This window comes from Trichophyton benhamiae (genome assembly GCF_000151125.1).
Source record: "Trichophyton benhamiae CBS 112371 chromosome Unknown contix00378_25.r1.exp, whole genome shotgun sequence".
NCBI lineage: Eukaryota > Fungi > Ascomycota > Eurotiomycetes > Onygenales > Arthrodermataceae > Trichophyton > Trichophyton benhamiae.
In genome coordinates this window covers 58,484-73,499 of record NW_003315106.1, presented here as the reverse complement: position 1 = coordinate 73,499, position 15,016 = coordinate 58,484, and the positions used below count along the sequence as shown (strand labels likewise).

General features: G+C 51.3%; 6 protein-coding genes across 6 annotated transcripts; 2 read left to right on the top strand and 4 right to left on the bottom strand.

Annotated features, from left to right (window-relative positions):
• Window positions 1-384: 384 nt before the first annotated feature.
• Window positions 385-1,821, bottom strand: ARB_07207 (uncharacterized protein; the record flags this gene model as incomplete). Its single annotated transcript, XM_003014599.1, has 1 exon — window positions 385-1,821. The coding sequence occupies one exon, from the start codon at window positions 1,819-1,821 to the stop codon at window positions 385-387; it is 1,437 nt and encodes a 478-aa protein (XP_003014645.1).
• Window positions 1,822-3,206: 1,385 nt separating this feature from the next.
• ARB_07206 (TBP interacting domain protein, putative) lies at window positions 3,207-3,647 on the bottom strand (the record flags this gene model as incomplete). Its single annotated transcript, XM_003014598.1, has 1 exon — window positions 3,207-3,647. One exon carries the CDS (start codon window positions 3,645-3,647, stop codon window positions 3,207-3,209), a length of 441 nt encoding a protein of 146 aa, XP_003014644.1.
• Window positions 3,648-5,027: 1,380 nt separating this feature from the next.
• Window positions 5,028-7,536, bottom strand: ARB_07205 (uncharacterized protein; the record flags this gene model as incomplete). The annotated part of the gene is made up of 4 exons (XM_003014597.1): window positions 5,028-5,159; window positions 5,264-6,538; window positions 6,599-6,718; window positions 6,784-7,536. 4 exons carry the CDS (start codon window positions 7,534-7,536, stop codon window positions 5,028-5,030), a joined length of 2,280 nt encoding a protein of 759 aa, XP_003014643.1.
• A 1,605-nt stretch (window positions 7,537-9,141) lies between these two features.
• Window positions 9,142-11,771, top strand: ARB_07204 (uncharacterized protein; the record flags this gene model as incomplete). Its single annotated transcript, XM_003014596.1, has 4 exons — window positions 9,142-9,375; window positions 9,455-10,786; window positions 10,843-11,013; window positions 11,070-11,771. The coding sequence occupies 4 exons, from the start codon at window positions 9,142-9,144 to the stop codon at window positions 11,769-11,771; spliced, it is 2,439 nt and encodes an 812-aa protein (XP_003014642.1).
• A 412-nt stretch (window positions 11,772-12,183) lies between these two features.
• On the top strand, window positions 12,184-12,724 carry ARB_07203 (uncharacterized protein; the record flags this gene model as incomplete). The annotated part of the gene is made up of 2 exons (XM_003014595.1): window positions 12,184-12,396; window positions 12,506-12,724. The coding sequence occupies 2 exons, from the start codon at window positions 12,184-12,186 to the stop codon at window positions 12,722-12,724; spliced, it is 432 nt and encodes a 143-aa protein (XP_003014641.1).
• Window positions 12,725-13,185: 461 nt separating this feature from the next.
• Window positions 13,186-14,352, bottom strand: ARB_07202 (uncharacterized protein; the record flags this gene model as incomplete). The annotated part of the gene is made up of 2 exons (XM_003014594.1): window positions 13,186-13,904; window positions 13,974-14,352. 2 exons carry the CDS (start codon window positions 14,350-14,352, stop codon window positions 13,186-13,188), a joined length of 1,098 nt encoding a protein of 365 aa, XP_003014640.1.
• Between the last annotated feature and the right edge of the window lie 664 nt (window positions 14,353-15,016).

Genomic DNA, 15,016 nt, shown 5'->3' with positions numbered 1-15,016 from the left:
CGGCGTATGTATCTGGACATATATTTACAGGTTATGTATGGTATGCAAAGAGTAACAGAATTTTCGATGGGCGCCGGGAAATGTAAAGAGAAAGAAGAGTGGCAGAGATGGAGAGTTAAACAGAATAAACGACCATTGGATTCTCCAAACCGGTGTATTGAAAGGAAAAAAATGGAAAGATCCAAAGGAGATGTAGAAGAAAAGCAGAGAGAGTATCAAAGGGGAAAAGGAATATGGGGCCAAAAGAGCGTTAGCACATGAAAAAGCATCCAGTGAATTAAAGCAGATCAAAAACCAAGCAGGTCACCAAGCAATTGCCGAAGATTCGTATCAAAGAGACAAGTAAAAAAAAAAAAAAAAAAAAAACAACCACCATGGATATCATCATGATCGATTTCCATACAAAGACTCCATTTTTAGGTAAGATTTTCCGTTCCCGTCCTTTTTATCCTGACCGGCCGTAGACGCCTTTGCGTTTGCACTCTTTTCTTCCTCTGTAGGAGGAGGGGTTCCCTTGTTTGCGCCCCAAATTGCGCTTGTTCTCTTATTGCTTTCCTCCTCTTCCATTGAGAAGACCAAGTCACTTTGCTCCTCGTCGATCCGGCTCGTGCTCACGGGTGACGATATATTGCGGTCCAGACGGGGATTGCTGGTCGGAGCTCGGGCGGAGCTAGGGTGAAGCGATGTGCTGCTTAACTGTTCAGAAATCATAGACATGGAAGACTGACGAGGGCTGGCAACGAAGGGAGAGATGTCGCCGGATCCGGGCAGGCTTCCGATGGGCCGGATGGCGTTGGCAGAAGAGCGAGACCCAATGACTGATTCACGCAGAGGAGAGCCGACATGTCCGTTCTGGGCGAGGGCAGCTTGGGCTTCTTCCTCCTTCCGCTGGCGTTGTTTGGCGAACAGGGCACCAAACCGAGATGGGCTGGATGCCAGCGGAGAGCCTACTTTGCCCGATCCTCCGATCCCGATGCCTATACCTATTCCAAGGCCGGATGGATCCTTGCTGCTGCTTGATAATTCGTGCTCGGTGCGAGAGAGACGGCGCATTCGTTCTTGAGGTGTGAGTACATCATCGTGCAGGTTCGTGGGGAGATAGTCTTCCTCCATAGTGAAGTTGTCCTCCCAGTCATCGAGAACCGTGGGTCGGGGAACGCTGGCGGAGAGTATACGCTGGCGGGGTACACGCTGAGAATGCATGACACGGAAGCCGGAGTTATCTTCCGCACTAACAACTGGTGGTGAAGAGCCGAGCCCAAGTGGTTTCTTGTCTGTTCCGAAGGCTGTATCGTGCAAGCTGCGGAGCACGTCGGGTGTGGCGTTAGGTCGGTGAGAGAGAGATGGGGAGTGGGCGAAGTCAAGTCCGAACTTGGATGGCATCGATGCCGCGACTGGGCCATAGCGAGCCATGTGGGATATGCCTTGACTGTCGAACGAAGCAGGCAGTGGAGCATCTAGAGCTGTACGACCGATAGGAGACATTGGGAGGCGGATCTCCTCTGGAGGTGAGCCATACTTGGAGCCGGTATCAGACACCAGCCCAGCGTCAATAAGTGGGATCGAGCCATCGTATTGCTGACCGAACTGTTGTTGTTGTTGCTGTTGCTGCTGTAGCTGTTGTTGTTGCTGAAGTTGTTGCTGGGCATGTGGAGGTAAGAGATGCAGATCATCTTGGGAGGCATACGGGTATGAGAACCGTGGATTTTGTCCGTTTATCTGCTGCTGAGAGAGGAGTGAGTTTGCCAAAGCCGAGTCCTGTGCATGGTATGGAGGAGGATGAACTCTTCCGCCTAGGTTGAGGTTTCCTCCAAGGCCCATGCTAGGCCTATTTACTCTCCGACCATCGGGTAAGATGTGAGCTAGGGCACACTTTGCTCCGAATTTGCAGTTTCCCTAGATATCGCCATAAACTGTTAGTTATATTTACAAGTTCAAGTAGCTAAGGGCTTCCCCAGCAGTTCAGGTATCACCTTTGTAAAGTATTTGCAGGGCGCAGAGTCTATGGTATTGTCTGTCGAATGAAGAAACGGGCATGCCGGGCCGGCCTGACAAGTTCCCTGACGGAAGAACTTGCATGGGACATGTTTAGTATCTGCGCGTTCACGTCAGTTAGCTGCCGTTTCGTTCGAAGCGGCCCATCCGGACGGTGTCTACCTACTCTTGCTGGCGGGTGGATTTGGCGGGCTGCGAGCCATATCAAACGGGGGACGCATGCCACCGTTTTCGTTCTGCGGAAATGGACCATGACCTCCCGGCACAGGAAGCGGGGCTCTGTTGCGCGGATCGCCTCCAGCCATTCTGGCAGTAGCAGAGGCAGTGTCGTTGAGCTTCCGCGAGTCTATCTGCTGCTGCGGTGGCGGGTATTGCGGTGTTATATGCTGTGGTGGGTGATGCCGTGGTTGCGTCGGCGGCTGTTTCTGCATTGTGAGGTTGAAAAGAAGGTCGCAGGAGGAGAACAGCCAACAGATTTTTCCGCGTCTTTTATTTAGGGTTCGTGGATCGAAGGGATTATTGTGGTGCGGAGGGGGCAAAAAGTCTCGGGATTTAGCTTGTTGGAGGATGCTTTTTCCTCTGCTCTTCTGCTTGTTGTTTCGCGCTTAGATTTTAGTGTGGGCTTTGCTGTTTGCTGGCGAAGGAGGAGAATGGGCAGGCGAGCAAAGATCTGCCACGCAGCAGTCACTCTTTTCCGAGCCTTGGAGGCCGAAAGGTATCCCTGGAAACCAGGCGGGAAGTTTCACTTCGATCTCATTTCAACGGCGATAACTATGTATTCACTGGAGGCCCGACTTAGTCGCCGAACTAGGTCGAGGATATCTTTGAGAGTGAATGAAGGGCAAGTGAGCGGCAGTTCTAACTATTTATTGTCAACTATCATGACACTGGAACTCAGAGGTACATACATACAACTCAAACAAGGAGGCTCATGACCTGCAAGCTACGGTGAGCTTGCGGCGACTGACCTCGCTGCAGCTGACCTGAAAGTAATACCGACGCCATCGTGTCGTCATGCCCACTAGCTATTAGTTAACTAATCCTTGGGATGCTGCTGGCTGTTCATCGTCATTGTTTCGTGGCATGGCAGAGACCAAATGGGTGTTTTTTTAGCATTTATCGTGTTGTCCTCGCATATAACTCTTTCCCCAGATCTTCCTCCCCCCACGACGGGCATATGCTGCTTGGACACCCCCGATTGGACAGCGGCATTACAGCTCTCCTTCCATCCCGAACGACTCCCAGAGTTCTTCCCTGCTTTTGACGTTGTCGGGCAGGACCTCTGTGCATTTTAACCACAGCTCTCGACACGCCAGTTTTCGGAGAGAAGCGTGCTTCTTCCACGTTGCCCAGTTTTTCTGGACACGGTTGCTTTCTTCCTCTGTTACTATCCTGTCTGTAGCCGTCTCCTTGCAGAGGTGGGCAAGTTGATCGTTCAGTGTATCCTTCCTCAGCTCTAACTGGCCGATTTGCGAGAGAAGCTCTGTGCTTGAGACACGGGAGTTTAGCACGGCAAGCTCGGCTTTGAGAGTCTTTTCTTGTACTTTGACAGATTCGAGTTGCTCCTTCAGAGATGTGATCTTGTCGTCCATGGCTGCAAGTTCTTCTGGCGTTACCTCGCTGCTAGCCTCTTGAATTGCATGGTAAACCATCTGTTTCCCTACGTTACACTCAGCTCAGGCCTTCAGCAAGATACCCAGTTCTATTTATACCTGAGACCCTGCACTCGAGCAGCTTCCGCTCATGCAGAGCCTTTAAAGCTTTGACCGTATATGCTATGCCTATTGTTAGCATATGGTTCGCATCTGTCTTGTCCTGTTTTATGCTAGATACCTTTAGTCACCTTATTGTGCAAATTTGCACTGATATCAATTGCCTACTCGTGGTTTAGTATCTCTGTCCTCAACGGAGAAAAGGGCTGACCTACCGAATATGGCCGGCTATGAAGTCAGTTAGTATATAATCCGATTGTCAGTTATGGCTTGATGTTCATTCATACTTTTGCTGCTCTGGCTAACAATTAGCACTCTCATGTCCATGGCACAGAGATTGTACATCCACTTACTGAGATACTTCAGAATCATGGCCGAACCTATATAAATAGCCGGAGAAGTACGGTCATTTCATCAGAATTGGCTGGATCCATAGCTTTGCATCTTGACACCGGATGAAAACGCCTACCATCTTCACTGGAGACGCTCTTCTCGCCTTTCTCTGTCTTTTCCTTTTTTGGAGCCATCGTGTCTACCTCCTGTCAACTGTGAATATTCTATCTCTATGGTCACTGCCGTTCTCTTAGTCTTCTTCCGTTGTCGTTGATGGCAATGTCAATGCCGATGAAGTTGTTGAAGTTGAAGTTGAAGATGAAAAAGACGTCGAGGAAAAGACGTCGAGAATTTCCAGTTTGGGACAACAGGCGGCAGAATCTGCTGACCGCATTCGTTTACGGCTAGACTTGTATAAATATTTATATAAATATTTATAGAGAAGAGAATCATGTATTTCACTTTCTACGGTGGGTAAAGAGTATATAATATGCTGCAGATAGTCAGGTCGGGCGGTTATCATGAAAAAACGGAAATAGTATTGTTTTATGCTCAACACATCAAATATACCTGGTCGTGTTGACCACCGAGAATGAATATGATAACTATGCGTAATAAGCAGGGTCATAAAGAAAGGGAGAAGAAGAAAAGGTGAATGAATGACAACAGACACGCTGAACAGTAGATCAAAGATAAACACCCCAGGAAAGAAAACATGGCAAACGCAAGAGAAACAAAATAAGGGCGGAGATCCCAAGATAGGAGGCGAAGAAGGCAGATATATGTATGTAACCGTTCGAAATGAGCCCCGAGAGTCTATGCGAGATAAAGTAAGGCAAGATGAAGATGTAAGTAATGCAGAAGGCAGACAGTGCTATATAATGTAAGTAATGCATACAGAGATAAATTTCACGAAGGGCATAACGTGAAATAAGGGGAGAAAAAAAAAAAGAAGTACGCGAAAAAGGGGCTCCAGAATCTCCAGAATTAATCAATAAGTTTTACCAAGATAGAAGAGGAAGAAGAAACAACGTGGCAAATCGACTTTTGCAACGACATGCAGTAGATGAAATAGAGAACACCATTCTCCCCACCCCTTTTTTTTGTTCCCCGTTTGCCCTTGACCGATAATGGTAAGGAATGACATCACATAACAACCTAGCATATTTGTTAGTATTATGGTTGACTATCAGCATATAGTGTAGGTAGTAAGATCTACTTACGCAATCGCTCTCCGACTTGCCCTGCGGCACACCCATCTCCTCGAACGTCTTTGGGCCCTTGCCTTTACCGGGAGCGGGAGGTGCAGTGGCAGATTGCTTTGGTGGTTGCGGAGCAGGTCCTGGCCCTGGTCCTGGCCCTGGACCCGGGCCAGCTGCGGTACCGGGTCGGCCACCAGGTGGTCCGCCGTGTGGCCTTCCTGATGGAGGAGCGGAAGGCATACGGTTTCCACCAGGGCCGGGTCCTGGTCCTGGTCCCGGTCCCGGTGCACCAGGAGGACGCTGCGGCTTCCTCCTTCTATCTGCACCGGACGGGTCTGGAGGAGCAGAGAAGCCGATATCCAGCTTTGGTGGACCTGGTCCCATACCAGGACCTCCGGGGCCTCCTGGGCCGGGACCGGGACCCATTGGTGGACGACCATGCGGTGGATATCCGTGTGGTCCCATTGGTGGCCCAACTGAGTGTGCGCGGAGATTGGGATTGATACCGAAAGCGGAAGAGCTGCGGTGATCGCCCGGCCCTGGACCGTAAGAGTGTGAGTTTGGTCCTGGACCTGGCCGACCTGGTCCATAGCGTCCTGAGGGGGGTCCGTCAGGGTATGGAGCCGCTGACATGGGACGGGAAGGGTCATTGAGGCTCATGCGAGATGGATCGGGCATCTCAAGAGTGTCTTGGACAGGCTGGCCTTGCTGGAGATGATTAGACTGTTGGGAGAAGCGCTGCTGAGTGCGCTGTGTTTTGATGCGCTGAATGGCCACCTTTTCGTGATCCTTGCGAGAGAGTGTTTTGGAGCGTGAGATGCTTTCAATTCGTCCTGAAGCGTCCTTGTTTCCGTTGGCAGCTGCCTTGGCGTACCAGCTTCGGGCTTCCTTGATATCTACAGGAACGTAGATACCAATCTCGTAGAAGTAGCCTAGTGCAAACTCGGCAGTTGACAGGCCCGACTGAGCTGCTCTCTTGGCATAGGTAAAGGCGAGTTCGTCATTCTTCTCGAAGACGCCTTCGTGACCGCACAGGAACCATTTGCTGATAGCCATCTCAGCATCGGGCTCACCCTGTCGAGCAGCAAGGGCATTATAATGAATCGACAGGGCCGGATTGAAGTCACAATCTAGCTGGCAAAGTTCGTACGCAGAGCCCATCTTGACTTGTGCCTTGGCAAAGCCGTGATAGGCAGCCTTTTCAATGTTGATACGGGCATTGACAAGGTCATGAGCGAGATACTCATCAGGAATAGTGACCTGAGGCAGTTCTCGAGCTAGCAGCATTCCATAGACCTGGTATTCTTAGTTAGATGTTGCAAGGTTATAGTGATCGGGGGAGGGGGTAACACATACGTAGGCGCCCTGAGGAGCGTTCTCGTCGCAGGTTTGTGCAGCATAGCGTATATGGTCGAGTCCGACTACGTAGTCTTGTCGTTGACCATGCTGTCCTAGCAATATCATCATACCAAGACGCTATAATTCTGTCAGTCAAATGGGCCATTGTAACGACAGCACAAGGATAGAGGGGTAAAACGTACGTAGTATGAAGCAGAGTCACCCAGCCTGACACCATTCTCGTAGTGTTTGATAGCCTTGAGAGGCTCGTTTGAACTTTCAAACTGCATTCCCATGCGGTACTCAGCGCGTGCATAGCCGCCCTCGGCGGCGCGGGAGTAGCACCGGAAAGCCTCCTTCTTGTCGACACGGAAGCCAAACTTGCCGAACTCGAGCCACATGCCCTGAATGAACATGGCCCGCGGATGCAGCTGTTCGGCCAGGAAAGAAACGATATTAATGGCATCTGTCTTGAGCTGGTGTTCGATCTGCGGTGTCTGCGGCCGCGGCGGGTAGGCTACCTGGTTGCGCAGTTCGTTCTGCATGGCTACCTCGACATAGGAGAGGGCATCCTGCGCCCAGGCAAGCTGCATTTCCGCATCGTTGGAGCCGAGGACTGCCATACGGCCCTGTTCGAGGTTGGCCTCGCGCTCCTCGTCCGTTGGAGGCACATTTGGCGGCGGGTTCACGAGTGGCGGAAAAGGGGAGAAGTTTGGAGCATCGTAGCCGCCGCCACTACCGCCGCCGTACTGCTGCTGCTGCTGCTGCTGCGGGGGATAGGACGGAGAGCCCGGCGCAGAGAAGCCCGGCGCTCCTTGGTTATGCATCGAGGAGCCACGACTTGGATAATGCTGCTGCTGCTGGTGCTGGTGAGGGCGCAAGTTGGAGGAGGAGGACGAGGCGTCGAGCTCGAAGTGCGCGAGATTATCTTGCATGTTCTCAGGGACTTCGGGCATGACCCTAAAATGGGCAACTGTTAGCGGGCAGCGCTCCTGGAAGGCTGACAGGTCGAACGAGAGGAACAAAAGGGCCAGCTAGTTGTTATTATAATATAAGCAATGCAAGGTGATAGCTGAAAAAGAAACGAAAGAAAAGGCCCTCTATAAATACCTCTGGGGAGCAGGCGAGATGACTTCCGGCATCTGGTAGTCGTCGACGGCGCCTGGATAGAAAGTCGCTCCCAAGAGCGGCGGGCGAGACGAGTCGTACGGAGCAGCCATGGATATAGTGTGTATTTATTTCTATTTAAATACGCTTCCAACCCAGAGGGCGCGAGATGATAGGATAGACACGCAGACGGAGGAAGAAGAAGAAAAGAAAGGAGAGAAAAAGGGCGCTACTCGTGTTCGAGGGCGCCGCCGCTGCTGGCTCGGACTGGGATGCGGACGCTGGGGGTGCTGGCCGGGGCCCTGGACGGCGGGCTTGGAGCACGGCGCATTTAAGGGAGCGGACGTTCAGCTGGCTGTCTGTCGTGTTCACGAGCTGACGGAGACGGTCAAAGGAGTGTCAGTCGGCAACGGAGGCTGTAGAAGGAGTTGCTAGAAGGCGTTTGGCCGGCGTACGGAGTAGCTAAGGAGTTGTTAAAGGTTGGTAGATGGGGCAAAGTGGAGGCCGCAGTAAGGGGTTTTTTTCTTGCAGGCCAGGGCTAGTCAGCTAGTTGGATGCCTGTAGCACTCGCGAGCAGCTTGTGACAGGCGAGGGTCCTGGATAGAGGCGAAGAGCAGGAGGCAGAAGGGTTGGTAGCCGATAACTAGTTGGTGGGCTGCGAGAGTGACTGACGTTGGATGTTGACGTCGACGTCGGCGGGGAGGTTGTAGTTATTATGTAGATATCCCACCAGGGTCACTAGTTAAAACAACCAGATAATGACCGCCAGCCGAAGGACGAGCACTGCCTCAGCAGGTTATTTTTAGTCAGTTGACGACGACGCTCGCAGCGACGGGCAGACGGGAAGACTAGTTAGCTGGCAGACGAAGCAAAAAGGAGTAGAAGAGCAGAGGCAAGTCGGCCGTTGAGATGGAGACTGGCCCCCCCCCCCCCCGTTGCTGTTGAAGTAGCCGCATAGCTAGCTGACTGACCGATGGGGACCAGGGCGAAGATCACATCGATATACGGCATAGGACGGCCAGAGGGGACGGCTCAGATGGCCTAGAGACGGACAGGAACAGTCGAAGAAGCGTTGAACGTCCTCTCGGGGCTGGCAGCGAGATGGAGAGGGACTTCCGCCATCCGTACAGGCCGTACGATATCCAGGCGCAGTTCATGGAGGCGCTCTATGGCTGCATCGAGGACGGCGGCGTAGGCATCTTCGAGAGCCCTACAGGTGAATTCTGCACCCGGGACAGCTTCTGACGCCTGTTTGTTCATTGCTGATGGGGGTGTAGGGACGGTATGTCTGTTGTGTACCTGACAGGACGATGCGTGATACCAGTGTCCATCTGACGCGGATAGGGCAAATCGCTGAGCCTGATATGTGGCTCGCTGGCATGGCTGAGGGACCATAAGCGTTCCGTCTTTCTCGAGAAGGCTGATGACGGTGTGTCACTGTTACTCTACTTGTCATGTACTGGTCATATCCAGGTCATGGCTGCTGCATGTTGATGTGTATATATGCTGACTTGGTAGATGGGGACGACGGGGAGCCGGACTGGATGGTGCAGCACGCTCGACGTGAGAGGACCCAGGAGATGCTTGCTCGCCGAAAGGAGCTGGAAGAGCGTCTGGCCAGAGTCAGGGAAACAGAGGAGAGGCATAGAAAGAAGTTGGAGCTTGCTTCTCGCTTGACCAAGAAGATGGTACTTGATACATTCACACGGCGCCCTTGATATGCTTTTTGACGAAACTGGACCATACTGACACCAAATGACTGACTAGCGAGTTGTTAATGAGAAAGTCCGTCCAGAAACCAAGGATGAAGACTTTGAATTAGATGACTATGAAAGTGGAGATGAAAAGGCTGGACGGCCGCAGGATGATGGCAACCCCCTATCATCAGATACGTTGGCCCTCCTTGAGAAGCTCAAAGGCCCTGCCCAGCGGATAGAGCTAGAGGAAGACAATGAAAGCGTCAAGATCATATACTGCTCTCGTACACATTCACAGCTGATCCAATTCGCGCAGGAGATGCGCCGGGTCATGCCCATATCCAGTATACCCCCAGACCTAGACGACAACTTGAAGGAAGAGAAAAAAGAAAACCAACAGGATGAAGGAGAGTGGATAAAACATACTCCCCTCGCATCTAGGAAAACCCTCTGCATCAACCCTTCGGTCCGGTCTCTGTCTTCTGCCACGGCCATCAATGAACGGTGTCTGGAGATACAACGCCCCAATGCAGCTGCAGAGCACAAGTGCCCATACCTCCCTACCAAGGACAACGAGCTCAAGACCTCTCAGTTCCAGGACCACCTACTCGCTCGAGTTAACGATATTGAAGACCTACCACCCTTAGGCACCAAGATGGGCATATGTCCATACTACGCATCTCGTACGGCTATGAGAGCTTCTGCCACAGAGGTGGTCACACTACCCTACCCTTTACTATTACAACAGTCAGCCCGCGAAGCACTCAACCTCTCAGCCAAGAATAGTGTCATCGTCATCGACGAAGCACATAACCTCGTCGATGCTATCGTCAATATTCACTCCGTCACCGTCTCACTATCACAGCTTAGGACTGCCCTGGCCCAGATTACCACGTACGCTAGACGGTTCAAGTCTCGCCTAAAGGGCAGAAATCGAGTATACATTGCCCAGCTTATCAGGCTGGTTGGATGTATGGTCTCATTCTTGGATGGTGTTGGGCAGAATGACAGACTGGATGCAGAGCTAACGGTGCAGGATGTCCTCGGTGGCGGAAAGGGGAAGGGAGGTGTGGATATGATCAATCCGCATAAACTAGGCGTGTACCTGAGAGAAAGCAAGCTCGCTAGAAAGGTAGATGGATACATCGAACACACAGCCACTCAGCAGGCCAATGGTGGTGACGGGGGTGGCAAGAAGGTAGACGGTGGTATGCCTGTGTTATTCCATGTGCAAAGCTTCCTACTTCCGCTCATGGACCCTTCGGACGAAGGACGCCTGTTCTACGAGAAGGTTGGCGGTGACGTACAGTTGAAATACCTCTTACTTGATCCTACTAGTCGATTCAAGGAGCTTGTCGAAGATGCAAGGGCAGTTATACTTGCTGGAGGAACCATGGAGCCAGTACGTACCCCTTGCCGTCACTCAACATTGAGCAATTGATCCTGACTTCAAGATAGATGGACGACTATGTTAATCACTTGCTCTCGTATCTCCCGCGAGAGAAGATAAAGACGTTTACTTACGGCCATGTCATACCAAAGGATAATCTGATGGCTATCCCGATTGACAGAGGAATGGATGGAACAGAATTCAACTTTACTTTTGATCAGCGCAGGTCTGAAAAGATGGTACGCCTTTCTACATTAAACTCCCAAGCCTGGTTCTATCTAACAACTAGATATAGATCATCAGCCTGGGTCGGACAATAGTCAGATACTGTTCTATCATCCCTGACGGCGTCGTGGTCTTCTTCCCCAGCTACGACTACTTAGCAACCGTGCTGAAAGTATGGTCCTCTAGCTCCGGAATCCTCAATAGCCTCTCCCGTCTTAAGCCCATCTTCCATGAGCCCCAGTCTACAGGTAGTATGAACGTCAGCGCCAACGCTAACACCAGCACTGACTCTCTCCTCTCTAAATACTCCGCTTCCGTCGACGCAGGGAAAGGCGGCCTCCTACTCTCCGTGATGGGAGGAAAACTATCAGAAGGCATCAACTTCTCAGACGCCCTAGGCCGTGGTGTTATCGTGGTCGGCCTTCCGTTCCCCAACACCCGCAACGCCATCTGGCAGGCTAAGTTGCAGCATGTTGAAAGGAAGGCATATGAACTTGCTGACTCCATCCAGTCAGACGAGGGCCGACGAGCTTGTGGCAAGGCAGCAAGTAGAGCATACTATGAAAACACATGTATGCGGACGGTGAACCAGTGTATTGGGCGAGCCATACGACATAAGGGGGACTATGCTGCTATTTTGATGATAGACAGGAGGTATCAGACGGAGAGGATTCAGGGGAAGCTGCCTGGCTGGATCAGGGGCAGTCTTCTCAAGAATCACCAGGGCGATGTCCCCGGCCAACTCCAGCACTTTTTCCAGTCAAAGCCATAGACCATCCACTATCCATAACCATTAGACATACTCCGTACAAGTCTTGTCTTGTCCATAATATTCTACTCTATAGAGATCGCTCTTCGTTGCCCCTTTTCTTGCTTAGTCATGATTGCATTACTAATACATGACTAAGAAGGTCATAATAACGTGACTAGGGCTAACCCTAAGCGACACCACAGCCAAGAAGGGAAACTTTTTGCAGTCGAAGAAAGCGAAACGAGCGCTTGAACTTCCATCTTTTCCTCCTCATCGACCGACCACAACCTCTTGTCGACCAGCGCGCCTCCGACAAGATGCCTACCAGACTCACGAAGACGAGAAAGCAGTGAGTGCCTCCCCTCTGTGCCGCCGCTGTGAGGCGCTCGATGCGCCCCGAGGAAGCGTTGAGCAGTTTTGGGCTGATTGATGAATGAATTTTTATAGCCGTGGCCATGTCTCTGCTGGTTACGGTCGCATAGGAAAGCACCGCAAGCACCCCGGAGGTCGTGGTATGGCCGGTGGTCAGCACCACCACAGAACCAACCTCGACAAGTACCATCCCGGTTACTTCGGTAAAGTTGGTATGCGATACTTCCACAAGACGCAGAACCAGTTCTGGAGACCAGTCATCAACCTCGACAAGGTACGGCCTACAATTGTTCCATGGGAAAGATGCAATGCGCTGGGGGGGAAGCATATTGGAATGGAGAAATATACTAGGAGAAAAACGGTCAATGCTAATTGTGTGGTAGCTATGGTCTCTCGTCCCCTCTGAAACCCGTGATGCCTACATCAGCAACAAGAAGCCCGACACCGCCCCAGTCCTCGACCTCCTCCCACTTGGCTACTCCAAGGTCCTCGGAAAGGGCCGCCTCCCAGAGATCCCAATGGTTGTACGAGCACGATACTTCAGCAAGGAGGCTGAGAGAAAGATCAAGGAGGCCGGCGGTGTTGTTGAGTTGGTTGCGTAAATGCCCTGTTTGAAACGATCGATGATTCGCTGCCAACATCTGTCTGTACGCTTGCTGTTGGATGGAGGAGATAGAGCCCCTTGTGGGTTTTAACGGTGTTTTTTTTCTCTGGCGCGAGAGGAGAGACCTCACTGATCGATCGCCCGTTGCGTAACTTTTGCTCTTTTTCTTTTTGCATCAACAGCATGGGATAGGGGAATCCGGAACGGCGTGATGCAGTGCAGTGGAAATGATCCTACTAAAAAGAAAGCAACATCAATTTTAATGACCAAGATCGAACAAAAAACTGTGGCGGTTTAACGTCTGCGTTTGACGGGCTGTGGATATTTTTCCCCCGTCTTTCGCAGGTATGAAATTAGGTTCTATCCCATATACTACATAGGTGGAATAGAATTCTTTTCCTATATTTCAAAAATATCATGCTTGGTCATTTATATCGTAAAAAGTATTTCTAGATTGGTCTACATCTTGGATGTTCTAACCACGGCAGACCTCGAACTATCTTGCCCTGCAGCTAGACAGTCACCGATGAACTTGACGGCTTCATCTCTCATAGGAGGTGTGACTTGGTGTCCCACTCCCTCAAAGATGATATCCTCTAGGGATATCTTACCCTCTGCGCACCATCCTTCCGGCCCAATTGCCTTCTTCAACCAAGTCAAGAATGGTTCCCCACGCGCATAAGGAACTAGCTTGTCAGCACCCCCCGAGAGAACCAAGATCCTTTTGCCTGCCAGACACCGCTTCACCACTGGCCGAAGGATATTCTTCTCCTCTTCCGTGGGATCAGGGATCGGCCCGCTGCGTTTTGGCTCCTTGGGCGGGTATTCACTTATATGACTGAGAAAGAAGCTTGTGGGATCCCAGTTTTTCAAAGTATCTACCAGCGGTTGAGGGAAAGACTCAGAGCCAAGAAAGTGAGAACCTGGAGGGCTGCTGCTTGTCCAAGTAGCCAATTTTGAACGTTCTGCCCGGTCAGTCATGAGGTTGATATAATCCGGGCAGCCAACGATTATGGTAGCACTGGTGATGCGAGGCTCATGTAGGATACAGCCCCATGCAGCATGTCCACCAAGAGAAGCACCCAGCACGAGGTTGTTGGTTATCTTCCGCTCGGATTTGGGGAAAAGATAGCATCCCATGTAGTCAATCAGGGTAGACACATCCCTCGTGGTGCCATCTATGCCGAATTAGCCGCGATCGTACCTCCACCTCCCCTTGGCGGTATGCAACAGGCAGGCGAACTCACTGAATATAGCAAACATATCTTGAGCATGGTTGGGGTTCCCACCTCTCCACGACTCATTGCACAGCTTGTCCACCTCTCTCGAACCGTGGTTCCGCTGATCAAAGGATACAGCTACTAAGCCCTTGTCTTGCTCGCCGGGAGCAACCTGCTTATTCGCCAGGCGTCTGTTCCACTCAACCACTGCTCCGATTGCTGCCCATTCCATTGACTCGCGAGTATTCGAGCGCGGGTGCAGTAGGTACAGACAGGACACCTCCGTTGCCTGCGAGGGTATCTCTTCAAGCCCATAGACGGAACAAATAAGCCCTGAGACAGGTATATCTTTCTTGGATATCTGGGGCAGCGGCGTAGAGTCGCTTGGTACCATTGGGTTAGCCATATTGAATATCGGCTTTCAGACAAAACCAAAGCTCTCTATCCTCCTTTTGGCTCCTCTTCTCTTCTGTGCCACTGCAAGAACCTTGTCTATACGTCTCTTCAACTTCCCCTCTCGGTTTCATCCTGTCTCCTGCTTGTCGTCTCCGGTATTTTGCTTTTTATATCTTTAACTTTTGCCGAGGCAAGCGTTGTTAAGCTAGCGCTTAGTCAGCAACTTCCGTGAAAATGTTAGTGAAAGCCTACTCCGTACTGGATCAGCAGTCGGTTCGGAGATGTTTTCAGAGAAATATGGCATTAGCATCTACTCCGTATAGAAAGATCCATCTCTTGTGCACTTAGTAGTTAGATAGATTGAAATACATACGTCTGCAGAACGCAATCGTCACTGTAGAAGCAGCGCCAAGTTATGCCTCACGTGATTTTCCCATGCTTACTCATCCATTTCACCATGCTCTCACCTGATTGGCCCCCCGGCCGCAGAGGGCAAGTCCAGGGGCTCAAGGAGGACGACGAGGACGACGAGGCAGAAGACGAGGCGGAAGACGAAACAACATCTAGCAGAAACAAGCAGATGAGGAGGGAAAGGAGTTGATATACCGCTGTTTGTGCTCCGTCAGAAGCATCGTTAAAGGCTCTTGAGGATACAGCACGACTTCCAAGATGCT